Here is a 19,152-nt window from a genome sequence, read left to right on the forward strand (position 1 = left end):
CCAGCAACAATGGAAAAAGACTAGAACTAAAAGCCCTTTAATACGTGTATGCAGAGGAGATGCCTGCCTTAAACACGTTACTTACTAGATAGGCAAAACTATATAAGTTAATTACTGTTGGTTCACAAACTGGTTCCCATACACAGAGGACAAGGAGACCCTGAAGAAAGAGACCACTCCAGTTTGGTAGGCAGCATGTTTACAGAGCAAAGGAATTTATACAAGAGGCTTGTTGTGGGGATGCCGAAAGATGCATAGGTCTCCGAACGCACCTGCCAGAATCTTAAAGGTTTGTGTGGAGGCTTTCACAAGGTTCATTCCCATACCCAGTCCACATGGTCTCAACCACACATGGCTCTGTCAAGGCCGTGCCCTTGAAAATGACTCCCACTGGGGGAATGGTGGGTGGAAAATACATTTCCAGGGCATAGGAAGGGGTGAGGAGCCTCCAATTGCCTGGGTCCAGTTTGTGGGTCAGCCAGTGGTCACATCCTTTCAATGACCTCCTCCAACAATTACTAACTTAAACGTTAGAATCAGAACAAAATAAACTGTTGGAAATTGAAATATGAATTATAAAAGATAAACCTAGAAACAAAAATGGCAAAACAAGACAGAAAACAATTTAAAATCATGAAAGAATATTTCTGTATTTCTCTATTAATCTATTTGAAAACCTTGAAGCTTAAATATTAAGACACCTTGGAAATTAGAAACCCAAAAGGAAAAAATCGTAGTATGATCCCTATGCAATTTAAAATTTATTAAGGTTATATAACATTCATGCAACATTGGGAGAAAATAATGGCATCACCTATGCGTAAATGCTAAGAAACAAAATGAAATAGATCTGTCCCAGCTCATGTTCTTCCCTGAGGATATTAGACTTGTCAGATTATTCAGTCCAGGAATTTGTACCCTGTGACAACTGACAGTGGAGCAAGCCATATTCATCAGTTTTCTCCCTCTACCCCTGTGTGTAATGGGACATTTATGTGTAACAACTGATCATGTCAATGGCAGAAACTGTATAGGAAAGATAATGTGATCAATCCCAGTATCTCTAGTGTTCATATGGGCTTGCCTACATCAAGAAAGCCCAGAAGAGGGTACAGCTGGTAGTACTCATTACAGTTAAGGATCAAACAATTAAAATAAAATGATCAGCCTTGTAGAGGCCAAAGTGTAAGGATTACGGGAAACTAGCAAAGTGTCTTTGCTTTAACATTCAAGAGGTGTTTCCTGGGAAGAACAGAGATAGTATTGAGGCACACTTCTGTTGAGGGCTCAGAGAAGTGATGAAAAGAATCGTTTGTTTGATTTTTTGAACTTTTGGGGTTTGGAACCTTTGGGAATTGATCTTAGACAAAGCAACATTAACATCTTACAAGGAAATGAGCCTCATTATGTGTGTTTTAAAAAAATTATCTTCTGATAATTTATTTTCCCTCTTCACATTTGGTCTACTTTGGGAAATGGATCCATATAAAAATTTGCGAATTTCAGGCCTGAGAGCTAAGGGCCTAGACTTATGAGTTGAAGTTCAATTTCTTCTCTTCCTAAAATCTCACCTATAAATATAGGATTAAAGTCACAAGATAGCCTATAAAAATCTGGGATACTTATTTTTCTGATTTCTCGATACAGGCAAATATAAAATTTCTATAGTGGAATAAGGTAAATTTTGTACATCTTAATATAAAGCATATATATTTTTTAGTGATACAGATCAATGAGAATAATACAGAATGTAAAATTAATATAGCCTTGGAACGCTGTTTTAACCTTTTTCTACTTATTTTCAGTCTGAGAATCCTGAGATTATGCTGATATGTCCTAGAGGTCTCTTTTCATTGAACAGAGCCCTTGAGAAAAAACAACCTAAAAATATAGTCAGGTTCCATTATATGGATTAAGATACCCTAAAGAAATGTAGTACATTAAACTTACCATTTTATTGAGCCCTTGAAGGTCAAGTACTGTTATGGATGATTTTCATACATTATCAACAATTCTGATGACAATTCTGCAAGATAAGATTTATGTTAATATTTTCGAGGCATTAAAATAAGTTAAATGACCTGACTTCATAAGTGGCAAACCTGAGACTGGGTCCCAAGTCAACTTAACTCTGGCCATCATACTATGAGGACTCTATTGTAAGCCTCATTGAGACTCCTTAAAAGAAAAGAAAAAAAAAAAATTGTCCTGTGTCTCAGACAAGGTGAAGAGATTTGCAGGGAAGGGATGATCAGTGAACATGTTCTCTGAGTCATGACCACGAGGAGAGTTTTGGAAAAGAAAATAGCCTGTCTCACTTCCTAGCAAATCAGTCTTCATTTCAGACTTCTGAGAACTAGCCTAGTTTCTTAACAGAAGGAAAGGTAACTACAGGTAACTAACTACATTTATCGATACACCGACTTGGCCTCTCATTCACTTTTTGTGCTCCTTCAGATCAGAGTGAACTTGATGGAAGCCAAAACCTTGAGCTGCCAGCATTGTACCACCAACAGGGGCTGCAGCCTAGTGGCAGGAAGACTGACTGTAACCCAAGGTACAAGCTCAGCAATGGCACAAACAAGGCTACAGCTGCTGACCTGAAGCAGATGCAGGTTAGGGCAGGGGTAGACTCTAGGAGAGGTGAAGTCAAGAATATCCAAAGCTAGTCTGAAATTAGGGCAGAATAGGAGGGGAACCCACGCCTTTGGATGGACCTCTCTGCACAGATACTGCTGCTCCCAGGGCTCTGGAGACAAGGATCTGCCAGCATTAAATAAGAAGGAAAGCTAAGGGCTTTTTGTCCTGGCTGTACATTGCCTAAACACAAGGAAGAAAATATATGGCTGCCAGGAGTCTGGTTTAAAATAAAGTCCCAGAGGATGACAACATTTCTTTCAAAGTTCAGTTCATATAAAAGCTGTTTCTTGTTGTGCTAATCAATCTCTCAAGTTAGTGTCCATATATCATTATAATAGAGCTATTCTGAACTGAATTCAATATAGTGACATGTTTATGATTATTTTATTTACTTTAAAGAACATTATGAAAGGTGTGTTTATTTTATATTGCTATTAGCAAACTATTGCCACAAATTTTTTGATAATTCTTTCTAAGCAAGACAGGGAACTCAAAACTATAAAGGGGGGAAATAAATTTCACCACACTAACATTTTTGATATTCTATATGTCAAAATATACCATAAACCAAATTAAAGTTATTACAAGTAGGAAGAAAATATTTGCAAAACATATAATAGGCAAAGAAGTAATGTCTTATAATAGGCAAAGAAGTAATAGACAAAGTGTTAAAACAACTAAATCTCTGAAGAATAAAAGCAAATTGTAAACAGATATATTAAAGGAAACTCAGCCACAATAATAAAGAACATTCAAATTAAAACAATGAGAAAACAAGTTTTACCTATTAAATAGTTTTGACCAATAGAGTACAGCAGAACTCACATGAAGCCAGTTTTCAGTCTAATCTTTAAGAGGATGGTGTATTAGTCAGGATTCTCCAAAGAAACAGAACCAATAAGATATAGATACATATAAAGAGATTTATTATGGGAGATTGCCTCATGTGATAATGGAGACTGACGAGTCCTATAATAAGCTAAAGTCTCAGGAAGGGTGGTAGCATAACTTGGGTACAAGCCTGAAGGCCTGAGAACCAGGAGGGTCAATGGTGTAAGTCCCAGCCTGAGTTCAAAGGCTCAAGAACCAGGAGCACCGAAGTCCAAGGACAGGAGAAGATCGATGTCCCAGTTCAAACAGAGAGATCAAATTTACCCTTCCTCCACTTGTTGTATTTGGGCCCTCAGTAAATTGGATGATGCCCACATCACTGTGCAGGCAGTCATCATGACTCAGTCCACCAATTCAAATGCTCCTCTCTTCCAGAAACACCCTCAGAGACACACCCAGCAGTAATGTTTTACTAGCTTTCTGGGCATTCCTTAGCCCAGTCAAGTTAACACATAAAGTTAGTCATCACAATGAGTAGATTATAGCTTAGTCTTTTTGAACCAGAAGCCACCATAGAAGTTCATTCCCTGATGAAGATATCACATGGAGAGACCCTGAAGGAGAGGAAACCAGCTAACTCAGACTTCCACCATTTTTACTGTGGTATCAGGCATTCTAGTAAAAGTACTTTGAGCCTAACCAGATCCAACTAGCCAGCACCAAGTTATCCCAATCAGAGTGCAGCAGAAAGGTTTCCCAGTCAAGCACTGCCTAATTTTACCCCATGAAGCATAGATAGATGATAAATAAGTAGGTAGGTAGGTAGGCAGGTAGGTAGATAGATAGATATATAGATAGATGATAGATGATAGATGATAGATAGATAAGATAGATGATAGATAGATAGATAGATAGATAATAGATAGATAGATGATAGATAATGATGATAGATGATAGAAGTATAGAGACATATTTCTATAATAAATACATATATGTATATATAAAATATGTAAGGTATACATATATATATTTGCATTTGTTTTTGAAGTAGTTTATTATACAACAACAAATAACCAGAATAGATGTCAACCTCTAAACAGAAAAACAGCTCTCTAAATTAAAAGAACCCTTTTAATATATCTGAGATAAAACAGTCAAGAGAGACTAGAGGAAAATCAAGAATAAATGACATCGGAGTCAAGAAAAGAAAGAATATCAAGAAGGAGAGAGAGGGTCAATAATATCAATAATATGAGATACAGAAAAAAATGTTCATTACATATTATAATTAGTAACTCATAAGCAGCTTTAGTGAGAAATAGTAAAGTAGATGAGTAAATAATGGCCCAGCAATCCCATTCCTAGATATATTTCATAGACAAAATTTCTACACATAGATTATACATAGTAGTGGTGTTAATCATAGAGAAAAAAAACAGAAACAACTAAATGTCCAGTAATAGAAGAATAGATATATAACTTCTTGTATTTGGCAGCAACGTTGAATAACTATAGTCACATGCAATAGCACGGATGAATCTCAGGCATAGAATCTCAAGCATAATATTTTTGTAAAACTAAGAAATGAACAAAACTAAATATATGTTATGTATGTATGAGTGTATAACATATGTACGAACGTGCATATGTATGTTATAATTTTTAAAAGCCGGAGAATGACAAACACAGAATTCAAAATAATGGACAACATGCAGGAAAAGCCAGTGTGTTTGGGGAGGAGCAGCAGGAGAGAAACACTTTAGTAAATGCAATGATATTGATAACATTTTATTTCCTGAATAAATAATGGGTTTATAACTTACATGGGTGTCTCATATATTCTTGTACATACATCAAATATAACATTATAATATTTATGGGGAAAAAATTTCAAGAATGATAGATAAAATAAAGGTAGCACATAGAATCTATTTTTTTAGGAAGCTTTGCTATCATAGGAAAGAGAGAGATAGACCAATGTAAGAGGAGAATTATGAAGTGGTAACGTACACCCCTAAGAAGGAATAAACTTGAGCATATTCCTAGACATATGGGAGAAGTCTTTTTTGAGTGATACATAAGTATACTTAAGGGTGTGGGGAATCATAGACTTCATATCAGCACTGACTAATAGGGCCTCCAGAGATTCTGCTGACATGTGCTATCCCACTGAAACTCGAGCTGCTAATGGTGAATAGATATTATTTGGCTATTATTTTTTTACTATAAACCAGTATTAATTTTGCACATTCTTTAAAAATAAAATGTATTTGCCATTCTGCTGTACCTGACAGGAAAATGCTAAGCATGAACTATTTACAAATCTGTATTTAAGTTTTGATGGACAGGCAGAATTTACTAAATGTAAGTCAAATAAAAGAATAGGTTGAAAAAAAAAACAGTTATGTTCCATACAGAATTTCATTCAAACATTTACTAAGGAGACTAACAGTTGTCAATCATCCTAGATACCCTTCAGCTTCTAAGAGGGCTTCAAAGTTCTTCACTGTCAGGAACTGCAGGGAAGGCTCGTTAGCAGACACCAATGCTTTCCCCAAAAATCTGATATGAAAATGTGTCTGATATCTATCTTGAGCTTTATGGCAGTATATGGACCAAAATAATTCACATGGCCCTTGGGGACTAAACCATCATCCCCATCACATACTCTGGAGAGCTGTTAGGCAACTCTTATTACTTTGGAATCTAAGGCAAAACTTTAGAAACAAACATATGTATTTGAATGAACACTAGCCCCAAGTGTGTTTTTGAATTTGATCAATGCTTGGCCTGTCCTTGGTGCTTTGCTAGATACAGAGCATCATGTCCTTGAATAGTGAATTCATATTCAAGAAGAAATGGCTCTAACAATGTAACTAGGTTTCAAAGCAGCAGCTGAAGAGGAGGTCAAATCTCAGAAACCTGAGGTTAGGAATTCTCTTTTATCTGCACTGTTTTATCATCTACCTATTTTTTTTTCTTTCGAAAAGGAAAGATTTTTTTTTTCTCCCGAGGTTTCAAATAATGGGAAAGAGCAGTTTATGCCTTGATAATGGACCAGTGAGTAAAATTCCATTCATTGCCACTCATTCTCTTGAGTCTAAGATCAAAATAGAGCTGCCACTGATGTTAGAGGCATGCAGGATACTGATTTATCTGCTGATATTCTTGGGGGTGTGACTGGCTGGGAGAAATACAGGTAACTGCAGAGCGACCATTATAATGAAGTGAACTATAGGTGGAGTATCAGGAGATCAAAGGGCATGAGATCAGGGCTAACAACATTTGAGCAAGGATCTAGGAAGAAAAGTTTTTCCCAAAAAACTACAGTTTAACTTTATGAGAAAATAAGAATTTACAAATGTGAGCTTAAGAATGAAAATGCCAGGCTGCAAAATCAGGAGAGTGAGGTGAGTTGGCTGTATGCCAGGGTGCTGTTCCAACACCCTGGGATTCTCATGATGTAGAGGTTCAAATATAAAAGAGTCATAAGAATGCCTCTGTGCACGTAGACTTTTTCTTGAATTGGAATGATCATACTCTCTCTGCTCCACATATTATGATTGTTCCTATATGATTTTTAATTGCATATGTATGATATCATCAAGACTTAATCCAATTTGAGCCCTGGAGTTTTCAGGGATGTAAGCCTTCATCTTTCTTGATCAGCGCGACGCCTTTGGCAGGATAAAATAACTACCTGCATCTTTTTGTGAAAACAATGTCCAGAGAACATAGAAACATGAATCATAGCCTAAGAAGATACTCTACTCTATTAGCAGCATTATGTCATGGCTAATTATATATATAGGTTGAAAAAAAAAACAGTTATGTTCCATACAGAATTTATGTATGGAACAGTTATGTTCCATACATAATACATAATATATATATTATGTCATGGCTAATATATATATATATCGTTTATAACATATACTAGAAAAAAAAGATCTGTGCCCAAAACGGGAATAAATAACACTCTGGCATGCTTCCAAATATGCCCTTCCATTCATGACAAAACTGCCAGAGTCACTTCAGTCTTCCACCTCTTCGTGGACCAGCTCCCGATCCTCCTACAGAGCAGCCCTTAACGTCCATTCCTGTCACTAAAAGGAAATGAAAGGCCCTAAAAATAGCAAGGCCTTTGCTCAGCCCTGGAGTCTGATTGTAAACCAGGTCTCTGTCTTCAGGTGACTCGTTTAATGAGCCTGGAAATACTACCTTTCTCAGAAATGTTTTCAAGCCTAATTTTCATATCCCAAAAGATACATCTAAACAAGCAAATCTCTTAACAATTCTAAGGTACCATTTTTTACCTTCACATCTTAAGATATGACCTAAAGATTAAAAAATAGTCCCAGATTTATGATGTGGGATAGAAGTACAAGATTCACCCAGGGAGAAAATAGGCCTATCCTGGTTAAAATCTAATCAGCACTATGTCCTTTAGGCAAGATGGAAATTTAGTGTAGGAAAAAGTAATTTTTTTCTCCTGGAGTAAGAAACATTTTTTACCATAGTTTGGAAAGTCATCTTAAAAAGAAAAAAAAAATAGACATTCTTTCAAAAAACAGCTTAGCTTCAAGAATATCCTGACATTCTGGAATTAAAGGCTATCTTACTCTTTATTTGCTATTATTTTCACATGCTTTGCCATATCTTACTCTTCATTTGCTATTATTTTCACATGCTTTGCCATTTCTTCATAGTAGTAACAAACAGAGCAACTCATTTGGGTGGCTGTTCACCCTAAAGCCTGCTCAAGACTCTCCTCAACCACAAAGTATAATCCAACATATTGTCTTCTTCAGTATGCATCACCACGTGGCAATGTATCATGTATCAATTTATTACCTTTCTCCTCTGAATGTGTTCTTCAATATATGCTCTGTGTTAAGCATTGGAGCTGCTTTAAGTATTTCTTCTATGAAGCGAGCACAAAGTTAAGCTCATGTAGCAGGGCTTGAGGAACACTACAGGACAAAGAGGCTTTCCTACATTTTCCAGTGTGGGTGGGGGTTCCTTGTAGATGTGAAGACACCCTCTCCCTCTCTATGCCTCTCAACTCTTGTAGCATTTTTAGAAGATATTTCATAAGACCAAAGTGCCTTGAATTATATCTATGCTATGCACCTTGAATTCTAAGATGATAAAAAAAATATTATTTTATGCCCAATCTTTCCTAACAGAACTCCCAAAATATTATTTATATTTTATTTTCCCAAAGACAAAAAAAAAGCAGATGGCCTTTGATCCGTATTCCACATCATACCCCTAAATAAACACAAAACAGATGATAGAACTAAATGGAAAAATCTAAAATGAAAGTTTGAGAAGAATATATATGAGAAAAATCTAAGTGAGCTTGGATTCAACAAAGATTTCATAGCTATGACAGCAAAAGCACAATTTATAAAATAAAAAATAGATAAATTTGACTTCATCATAATTAAAAATTCATGTCAATTATAACTCAATAAAGCTACTAAAAATGATTTAGAAAAATAACAAAAGATTATCAACTTTTTATTATACCAGATAAAGGCATGAAAAGAAAATAAGAATGCTATTACTATTATTCCATAAATGAAGGATATGTAAAATAAAAAGTAAGAATAATCTCATAGTAACAAATGAAAGTCTTCAAATCAAACTAATATGTTTAGTTTAAACTTAAACTGTAATTATTTTTTTTAATTTTTAATTTAAAAAATCAAAATGACCTTATGACAGAAACTTAGGCACAATCCTATGGTTAAGAGACATGCTAGGAAGAACTTACCATTATAAATCCCCAAATAAAACTTTTGGTTTGTCATTCAGGAAAACTTATCAATAAGCTTGACAGGATTTCAAGTCTGCACACTGTTATCTTGCTCTGATTTTCCTATTAAGATTTAAACACCTAAAAGTTGAGCCTTTGGCTGACTTCTTTTTGGTGAAATATAGTAATTGGATATCTAATGCAGCAGTTTAAACCATGACAATGATAAAGTTTGAATATTTTCCTTATCTATTCTCTAGATACTGATTTTTTTTTAATCCCCCAGAGATGTTTTTGATGAGTCTTTGAGATCTTTAAGAAAATACTTTTGAAGTGGTCTCTGGAGAAAATATATCAGAACTGGGACAGAAATTCTATAGAGCTATCTCAGTTCACAGTTACATGGTCAAGGATGTTTCTTAAAGAACTCAAGGCAGCTTTTGAGCAATTTAGCAGAGGCCTGAGTTAACTTGCAGTTTTAAAACAGACCAATAGTATGAAGAGAAAACTAATAAAGAAAAATTCAAATTCAGCAAAGCTGCTGATTTACTCTAAATTTGATGCATACAGGTATGAAAATAACAGCCAAACAGTAATTTATTAATAGTCTGTAACTTCAAGTTTATATGTTACATTCTTTCAAAAAAGGGAAGGGAAATAACTTCCCTTGGAAGATGAGGACACTTTAATTAGAATTGGCGAACTAGAAGAAATATTAATCTAGAACTAGAAGAAATGTTATTCTAGATTTTGTTAATAAAATGCCATGTTGTGAGGAGTACAGAAGAAGGATCTTTTTCCTCTGCTCCAGTCTGGGTAACATTTCTTTGGGGACTAAATGTACTTAATGATTTGCTGATGGCTGACTCCTTGATTGCTCTTTCTCCAGAAGAAAAAAAAAAAAAGAGCAAAATTAGACTCTTGGGAAAACACTAATGGTGCATCAGAACTGCACTTTAATGTTCTAATAATTATAAGTAATTGCTGCTGATAGTGTTGGCTTGAGAACTCTGCCTTTCTGGTTGTCAGAAGTACTCGCTCAAGAAGTCCTGTATATAGTGGCAAAAAAATTCCAGGTGAAAAAATGTTTTACCTGCAGAAGGCAGAGTCACTATTATGGTAGTATAGTACAGGCATATCAGTCAGACTCACAGTTTTAGGCTGTTTTTCATTCATGACTGTTTGGGTATTTGTATATCTATTTTTCCCTTCCTCATTCTTATACTTTATTATGATACAAAGCCTTTCAAGGGAGACTTATCCATTGCATCAAAACTGTCCAAATGATCTTATAAAATTTTATCTCCTATTGCTATTTAGGAAAAAGTTCTCAATCTCCACTACTTTGTACTAAGCTTTTTTTTTTTTCTTTTTTTTTTCTTTTTCCAAATTGGATTACCCAGTGATGATCTGGTTTCCCCTTTTTCTTATAAAGGTTTTCATCTTTCCTCTAGATGTTACTAAAGCTCTGCATAATTTTGCTACTCACTTAATTTAGTGATACTAGAAACAAAAGAAGATCTAGACTCTCTCTATATATATCCTTAGTTAAATACAAATGTGTGTGTGTGTGTGTGTGTGTGTGTGTAGTATCACTGACTCCTCTTAAGTCACTAATGTTCTGCTTCCACTTCCTATCAATCAATATAAAATTTTACATTGCAAAGATGGAGTGAATTGGAGGAGTTTGAAACATTTTAAAGAGATGATTATTTATTAATTATATAAGTTTGGGTCTAGATGCAGCTTTTTTAGTTGAAATCAACTGAAGTATCTCTTGGCCATTTTACATGGGTCTCCTTGACCTCATGAGAACAATAAAATGTCCCAAGCTACCATCAGTCATATTAGTCTTTCTATTTCTGTATTGGTCATGGATACATATGCTAGAAAACACTTAGTAATTTGAACAGAGAAGGGTTAATGTGAAGAATTATTAACTTTTTACAAGGAATTAACTAAGAGGGAATAAAATAAAACTCCCCAGAATAATCTAGGGCTAAGGAGGTATACCCAAGACAGGAACAAACATGGAAGTGGTGGAAAATGGGCTTCCGCCCTAGGATGGAGGAATATTCGGACCTCATTGGGGAAGGTGAGGTTGCAACACACTAGATGGCAGAGAATATTTCTGCATTGTCCTGGGCTAGAGCCCGTTCAAAGTTAGCAGGCTAATGTGGAACAGAATCACCTTCTGGAGTGCCCACAAAATTTTTCAATAAGGTGCATGCTATGGTTGCTATTGAGCTTGGGAAGCCAGTTGGGCACCGGCTGACCTAACTAGGAAGCTACTAGGAAGCTTACCACAGGGAACTCTCCTGAAGGTTCTCACTGGGAATGCTCCAGGAATCCAGCAGGGGTGCTCTTAGAACTCACTCTATGGAAAACAGCCATGTACCACACAAAACTTGCCCAGAAGCTAAGGTGTCACTGAACTTGTTTCTAGGAAGCCACCTGTAGTGTCTATGAAACTCACAAACCTACTGAACTTATCATCTCCACTGGATTCTGTACATGTCAGCGTAGCCCGTACAAGCAGGAAGAAGCAAAGCACACACCAGACCCAAAAAGAAAATCCCCTTCCTTCCTCCTCCCGTGACCTGCTAGAGTCCTTTACTAATAAAGATTCGTATTGTGTCAGCTGGTGAGGAAGAAATGTTCCAATATCACAAACAGTGCAGTGAAGGGTAGATTCAGAGCTAAGAGGCAATAAATTTATAACTGGAACAATTTAATAAACCAATTCCTAAATGAACAAACTAGTAATACATTCACCTTCACTTGTCAGTAAGATTCCACTGTGTACTGTCTGAAAGAATATGAGGCTCCTAGAGAATAGTAATGTATAAATTTCATAGCATTAAAATGATGCTATTTTCTAGAAGCACTGCAGCATTTCACTTGCCTTTGATATTAAAGTAAAAGACAAAAAATGATATCCCTTCCACAACACAACTCTTAAAACAGCTGTTTTATACACTTAACCTATTGGAAATTCTAAAGCATCACTACATCTATCTACTCAAATAATATCATTCAAATTATCTAACAATAAATCACCATTTTACTTTGATTTCTTAAGCAGTTTCTTTGAGGTTCCTGTGAACAAGTAAGTTTATAGCTATTTGCAAAGGTTAACTCCAGCAACTCTGGAATTTACCTGAATTTTTTTTTTCTAAAGTACCTGTAAGGCATAATCCCTGGCCAAAGCATAAATGCTATATATTAATAGTGTTGTTTTGTAACTATGAGTCTGAGGAGTTTTAGGGTTATTCATATTATTTTATCAGCTTTGTTTTTTGATAATAGTGAGATTGGTGATTTACAACTGCTTTTGGCAAAACTGTTGCAGCTGAGAGGTGAGTGTGGGTGGAGTGGTGCTTTTCTGTTGGGGTTGGTTGCAGAGTTAGAATATGTCTACTTACCAATGGGCTATGAGAATTTCTGGCTAAGATTCCATTTGGCGCTCCCTGGTTTCAAGGTATTCTGTGGACATGTCACCACTTCCTGAGCCAAGAGAAAAAGTCTTCCTAGTGTGACTGTTACAGAGGGAAGGCAGTTAGAAGCCATGTCTGCCTTTGGATGCCATGCATAACCTTACTTTTATGATGTTGCTGTATTATATCCTTTTCTTGAAGCCAACTGTAAGCATTGTGATTTGGGGTCCTAAGTCTTCTTTAGCAGTTGTTCTCTATCTGCCATTGTTAGTGCAGCAAGACTGGTTTAAGTTAAAATGTAGTTGCAGGACCTCACAAGGTGAGTGTTGGTTTGAAACCTCGGGAGCATCTCAGGTATGATCTGAAACTGGCCCAATACACAGAGGGCAGGGAGAGACTGAAAAAAGAGGCAGGTCACTCCAGAGTGGTGGGTGACAGGCTTAGTAAAAAAGGGAACTTATATATGAGGCTTGCTATAGGCAGCCACAAGACAAGTGGACCTCCACACTCACCCACCAGAATCTTAAAAGTTTATAGAGAGGCCTTCACAGGGTTCAGTCACTTATCCAGTCTGAGTGATCTCCACACCACATCTCTATATCAAGGTTGTACCCTTGGAACAGCTTCTGGGAGCAGTGAAGGCAACCAGAACACACATTTCCAAGGGCAAGGAAAGGGGTGAGAAGCCTTCAGTTACCTGGGTCCAGCTCATGGGTCAAGGGGCAGTCTTATCTCTTTGATGATCTCCTCCAACAGTGGGAACATATTCCAAATGCAGAATAGGTTTTACCTCAGATCCACTAGGAAATAGTTTTGTAAAGACATTTTTTTTAAGAGCCTCAGGAACTTTCCATTTGGCACCTTGCCTCTTCCATTGCTTGAATTTCTCGAGTTTTGACAACTCGTAACAGGATCCTACATTCTATCCTGTTGCCTTTACTATTTCCAAGCCAGTAAGTTTTTGTCATTTTTATAATGAAACTCAGATGATGAAATGTGCCAGCTCTGGGCTGCTGTTTTCTGAAAAGCCAAATATTAAGACTAATTCGTAACAAATGATACTTATATTTTTCATCTCAGTTTTTTGTCTAGTGTAAGAGTATCATCACTTCACCTCCTTGTTTAATATCTGAGAAGTCCATTGGATTTGTTGGGGTTTTATGAAGGACTATCTCTTCCCAATAAAAGCCACTAGTTTCTCTTGCATAGAGATATGTCTTTCATTTTGCAGTGGTTATTTCTTAAAGCTCCGATTGTGAAAGTTTATTCTAAATTCAGATAAAGAGTAAAGTATTGGATATTTTTAAGTATATTGTAATTTTAATAACATTCAAATCATGTTATTTATCTTTCTTAAGAAGTAGAAATACAAAGTAAGGTTTTGTTTAGGACTTACATAGTAGTTGTGTTTAGATTTTATGTGATTAATGTATTGGAGGTAATTTTTTACTAGCTGTTATCATGTAGCCAAAGTATGTTTTACTGTAAAAAAAAAAAAATTGCCAAATATTAAATCCACAGGTGAGACAGTTCACCCCACCCATCATTTCTGATGTGCTAGGCTTGGGGAAGAGTACAATAAAGACCTAGCCCTACTTTGGTGAACAGTAGCTGGCAGGAGAAGAAGCACAATTAAAGAAAGTGCAAGGGGCCACAGTGCACAGCTTTCTTGCCCAGATGAGTTGAGTCCCAACTCAAAGCCTCTAAATTGCCTCCATAAAACCAAACCAAGCAACATAAGATAAAGGCTGGGAATCAGCCTAAGTCCAAGAGAGACACAGTAACATCACCCCCATCTCAAACCACATCATTTACCTTTGAGACTAGGGTGGAACATTAGGATGAGAGCAGATAGGGTTATCTACTTTTTTTTCATTTTGCCTAGTAAATAGCCTCCCTTCCTCTTTTCAGTTTTTAAAGCTTATTTAATTTAGTTGAACCATGAGGGTACAAGCTAGAGAAAATTGAAAATCTCTATAAATTAATTGAACCCAGGAGCCATTCCCAGCACATTTCAAACTGTTCCTTTAAATGAAGTTGTTACTATAAAATGTTTCTATTTTATTAAACCTTAAAGGATGATATTGAACTTTCAGAATGTGAGTTTCTCCTGACAGAATTTAGAAACTGAAAATATATGGCAAATTCATTGATTGTCCTAATTATAGGTAAATATAAATATTTGCATAAAAATGCCAAAAATTTTTCAGCCATAACTCCATTTTTGTTAAACAGAAATAGTTACTCAATAAATAGGTTTTCTCTAGGATTTTCCTGTAGTGTAGCAGGAAGACAAGACTTAATTGATAGGCTTGGATGTTGTTTAGCATAGATATTTTCAGTGGAAGACATTTCTTCAATTACCATATTCAATTTGCTATCCTGAGTTACTGAACATGGATGTAAAAAGGAAAGTGGGTAAGATTGAAAATTCAGCCTAGACTTTGGACCAATCTAGGGTTAAATCCCAGCTCCTAGCTATATCACTGACTAGTTGTAGGAAATGAGTAAGTTACTTGAGTCCTCTAAACCTCAGTTTTCCCACTTAAAAAATCAAAATATAATTGTGGTTATTTTAAGAATTAAAGTGATGCCTCACATCAGACAATTGCTAATGCCATTATTATAGTTGTCATTACGATGTATCTGAATTTTAGGCCTCTGCGTTTTTACCTCAGCAAGCCTTAGTTTGCTCATATATCAAATGCTGAGTTATTTTAGACCTGTAATCGTGGCCCTAACCAACACTGGCATTCTTTGAATCGATGACATTTTTTTCTTATTAAAATTCAATAGGACAGAGGTCATTGCCTTTGCAAAAAATTACGACTTGAGATTATCTGTGTTACGTGAAGGTAACATTGGGATGTCACTTCCTGAGTTCACAGGCAATCTCCCTTAATCCATATCTTAGAATATCTCTAATTAAGGAAAGCTAAATTAATCAGTGTGACTAAAAAGCATTCACATTTGAGATTCAATAGGGAGATGATAAATATGCACAATTATACATCAAACATTAGTATTTATGATGGTTCCTGAAGAGCATATGCATATTTTGCACATTTTTATAAAGAAATATGATTGTTTAAAGAAAACAAATTATGTTGGAATGTATTAGATTGTAGACAAGAATTTAAAAGGCAAGTAGTGGATTTATTACAGTTGGAATTTTAAAGCTAGTAAAATGAATCAATGACATTGGAACAAATACCCAAACATTGATGGAGGGGAAAATAACAATTAAGGTAGGTCCCTACCATATATTATACAAAAATAAATTTCAAATAAATCAAAAATTTAAATTATTTTTAAAAATTAGAAAAACTTTTAAAAAAATAATCTGGAAGCATTTTTTAATTTTTACAGTGAAAAAGGCCTTTTTAAACATATTACTGAAGTCAGAAATAATATAGGAAAAAACTAACAAATTTGACTACCATCCCACATGAAGTTGCTCTATGATGGAACAAAGTTGAAACAGACAAATGACAAATTTTGAAAATACATTTTAACATATACCAGACAAAAGATTGATATCATTTTGAATGAGATTGGGATAGCATTTTTGAAGGTACCTGCTATGAATCCAGAGATATCCCAATCCCATGCTAAACAAAGCCACTCCTATATCCATATAGGAGGTTCCCAAGGAAGTCTTATGTGGAAACCAAGGCAGAACTCGAATCAAACTACCATTTACTAACAGCTAACATCTATGCAATAAATTAATATCCCAAATGCATTAATAGCATCCTTAAGCTGGTCTCTCAGTTCTGCCACATGCAATACAAGCAGGAATGGCAAGAAATTGCTATCTTGCCTTTGTTGCCTAAAACTGGAAGCCCTAAAAAGAGAAGGAAGTGTGACTCTGATTTAAAGGCTCAATAATCTTATCTATTTTTAATTATAGCCCTATCAATTATTCAAACATTGACTAGATATATTAACAAATATTTCTACCTTGGAGAGGAGTGAGTGACCAAAAAACACAACACTAGTGTAGGAAAGATGTGGGAATGCTTTGTACTATTAGAAAAACTAAGCGAAAATCCAAAGATTCATTTTGAGAAAATTATAGACATCTCTGTTCTCACTAAATTCTAAGGCTACCCCTAATCACATAGCATAGGCAAGTTATTAAGAAAATGGACCTGGAATTAGAAGCCTGTCTCCATGATGATTAATTGTGTGACCATAAGTACATGTCTTAAATGTTAAGCTCATTCTCTTACCTGTTAAATTGAAATAATACTTACCTCTTTGGGTTTGTAGAAATCATTAAGGATGATGAACTAAGAAAACTAATTTCCGCTACTTTATACTATGGTATTTTTACTGAGAAACAACCCAAATTGTAGCTTTAATCCAGTGTCTAACACAGAGTAAAATGTCAACAAATGTTGTATATTTTTATCCTCTACAATTCTTAAGAAAATATAAAAATTTCTCAGCAATATCGTTTACCTACCACAGTACTAGCCAAACCAGAATATCCTACTTCCATACTCACAAAGAACCTGGTTCAATATATGGTGGAGCTCAGTACATTCTTATTTCATCAATGTTCAAATCTTGCACAAGTGGCTCAGAGGGGAAATCATTCAGCGAGTGGTCCAAGAAAGTCTTTGACCCCCTGGTGGCTTGTCATTTTTGATTTAATGACTTGTTTCCAAGAAATGAAGCATTTTCTTTGGAACTTAGTACATTGGCTTTTAGTTCAAGTCCTTAGGACCCTTTTGTAACTATTAAAATGACTGTTAGATGGATTGGGCACCCTTTTTTTGTCCTATTGTTCATGCCTAGATTGGTCTTGGTAGTGCTACAAATTCCCCAAACTCGAAAGCTCATACTAAAACATCATTGCAAGTCGCTGGACATAAACTGGAATCTTCTCGAAGAAAACTGAATTGACAGATTTTCTTTAGACAAGATAATTTTCAAATAATCTGCAACAGTTCACCCTCAGAGCGCCATAAGAGTTTTTCTCTGTCTTCTATTTCCTGTGCTGATATTCAGCAGGAAAGGTATAATTACTTTTAATTTAATTTGTAGGTGTATTTGCTGGAACAAAATATGAGTCCCTTCAGTTTCAGTCTGCCTGACAATACAAACTCTGCTAATATTGGCAAAGGGTTGACAGAGAGGGGCATGTCAAGGGTATGATTCTGGCTTAATTCACATGCCCACATTTCACTACCAGACATGATTGAAGCTATAAAAAAATCATCATCCAAAGTCACCATATAATTCTCCTTCTGCTCCTAAGATTCCAACACATTGTTTGAGGAAAAGTTGCTTTGATAGCCTATTTAAATATATTTTTATGTTCAAACCCTGATCTTGGTTACAGCTAAACAGTAGAGTTGATGAACCCTGGTAGAACAAAGAGAAGTCATTTTCTGTTATAACTCACATTATATTGCATTCTCATGAGTAACAAAAAAATATAGTGACTCCTTTATTTAATGTGTGACTGCACATCTGAGTCAAATGAGATATACAGCAGTCCCTCACACAGCAATAAAGGCTAAACTATGTTTTATTACATGGACATAGCTCTATTTTGATTTAGAAGAAATATAAAGATGGCTGACTCATGTAGGTTTCTGAGCTTCAATATTTCATTACTTTTTAGTTACTACAGCAACTTAAAATCTGGAAAGTCAAACTGTCAGTGAAGCAACACATTCTTTTCTTATTTTTTCATAACTGTTGTATATTAAATGCATCTCATATAGCAAAGCTCTTTTTCTACCCCAGAAAATCTGGCAGTCACAAGACTTAGCTATACCAGCATCTCTGAGTGTCTCTGAGTAGCAGTCAAGTACTCCAAGAGAATAATGGAGAAGTCACTGATACTTTATAGAAGTATCTTCAGGAGCTCATCAAGAATTTGGCATAAAGAAAATTAATTTCTGAAATCTTTAAAGACTTTATTTAAACTCATTTTTGGAGACCAAAGGGAAATCATATGTTTAAAATCTCATATAAATGAGTTCCATGGTCCATTAAAATCTTTTTGCTGTTGTATGAAATTTTTTTGTAGCAAAATGCATTACTAATGAATACATTTCTACTCTATAGGGCCCTTAAATAAAAGAGCAGAAAAGAATGGAGGAGGAAAATGGAACTGACATTTGTCGGGTACTGATGCTTTGCCAGGAAGATCACAATTCATTATATACATTATCTCTTTCAATGTTCACCACAATCTTTAAAAATGTGGCAGCAGTAAGTATAGTGGATAGACACACAGGCTTTGGAATCAGCTTCACTTGGGTTCATATCCATTCACTAACCAAGTGAAAGTCAAAGTACTTAACATCTCTGAATTTCAGTGCCTTCCTCTGTAAATAGGGGTGAAATATATCATAATGTTATTCTGAGGATTTAAGTAGAGAATGCAGTGCACATAGCAGATATTCAAAATATGGATGCAAAATAAAAGATCAGCTCTACTGTTCACTTCATTCAAAA

General features: G+C 35.5%; 1 protein-coding gene across 1 annotated transcript in view; it reads left to right on the top strand.

The window, feature by feature from the left end:
- The first annotated feature begins 250 nt into the window (after positions 1 to 250).
- The window catches only part of LOC107499576 (spermatogenesis-associated protein 31D4-like), a 124,121-nt gene continuing 105,219 nt past the window's right edge, over positions 251 to 19,152 (top strand). Inside the window, exons 1-2 of the mRNA XM_036239508.1 lie at positions 251 to 401; positions 2,458 to 2,615. Coding sequence (XP_036095401.1) covers positions 251 to 401; positions 2,458 to 2,615 — 309 coding nt within the window. The remainder of the gene's footprint in view (positions 402 to 2,457; positions 2,616 to 19,152) is intronic.

Source organism: Rousettus aegyptiacus, unplaced genomic scaffold (assembly GCF_014176215.1).
Source record: "Rousettus aegyptiacus isolate mRouAeg1 unplaced genomic scaffold, mRouAeg1.p scaffold_m13_p_3, whole genome shotgun sequence".
In the NCBI taxonomy this organism is placed as follows: Eukaryota; Metazoa; Chordata; class Mammalia; order Chiroptera; family Pteropodidae; genus Rousettus; species Rousettus aegyptiacus.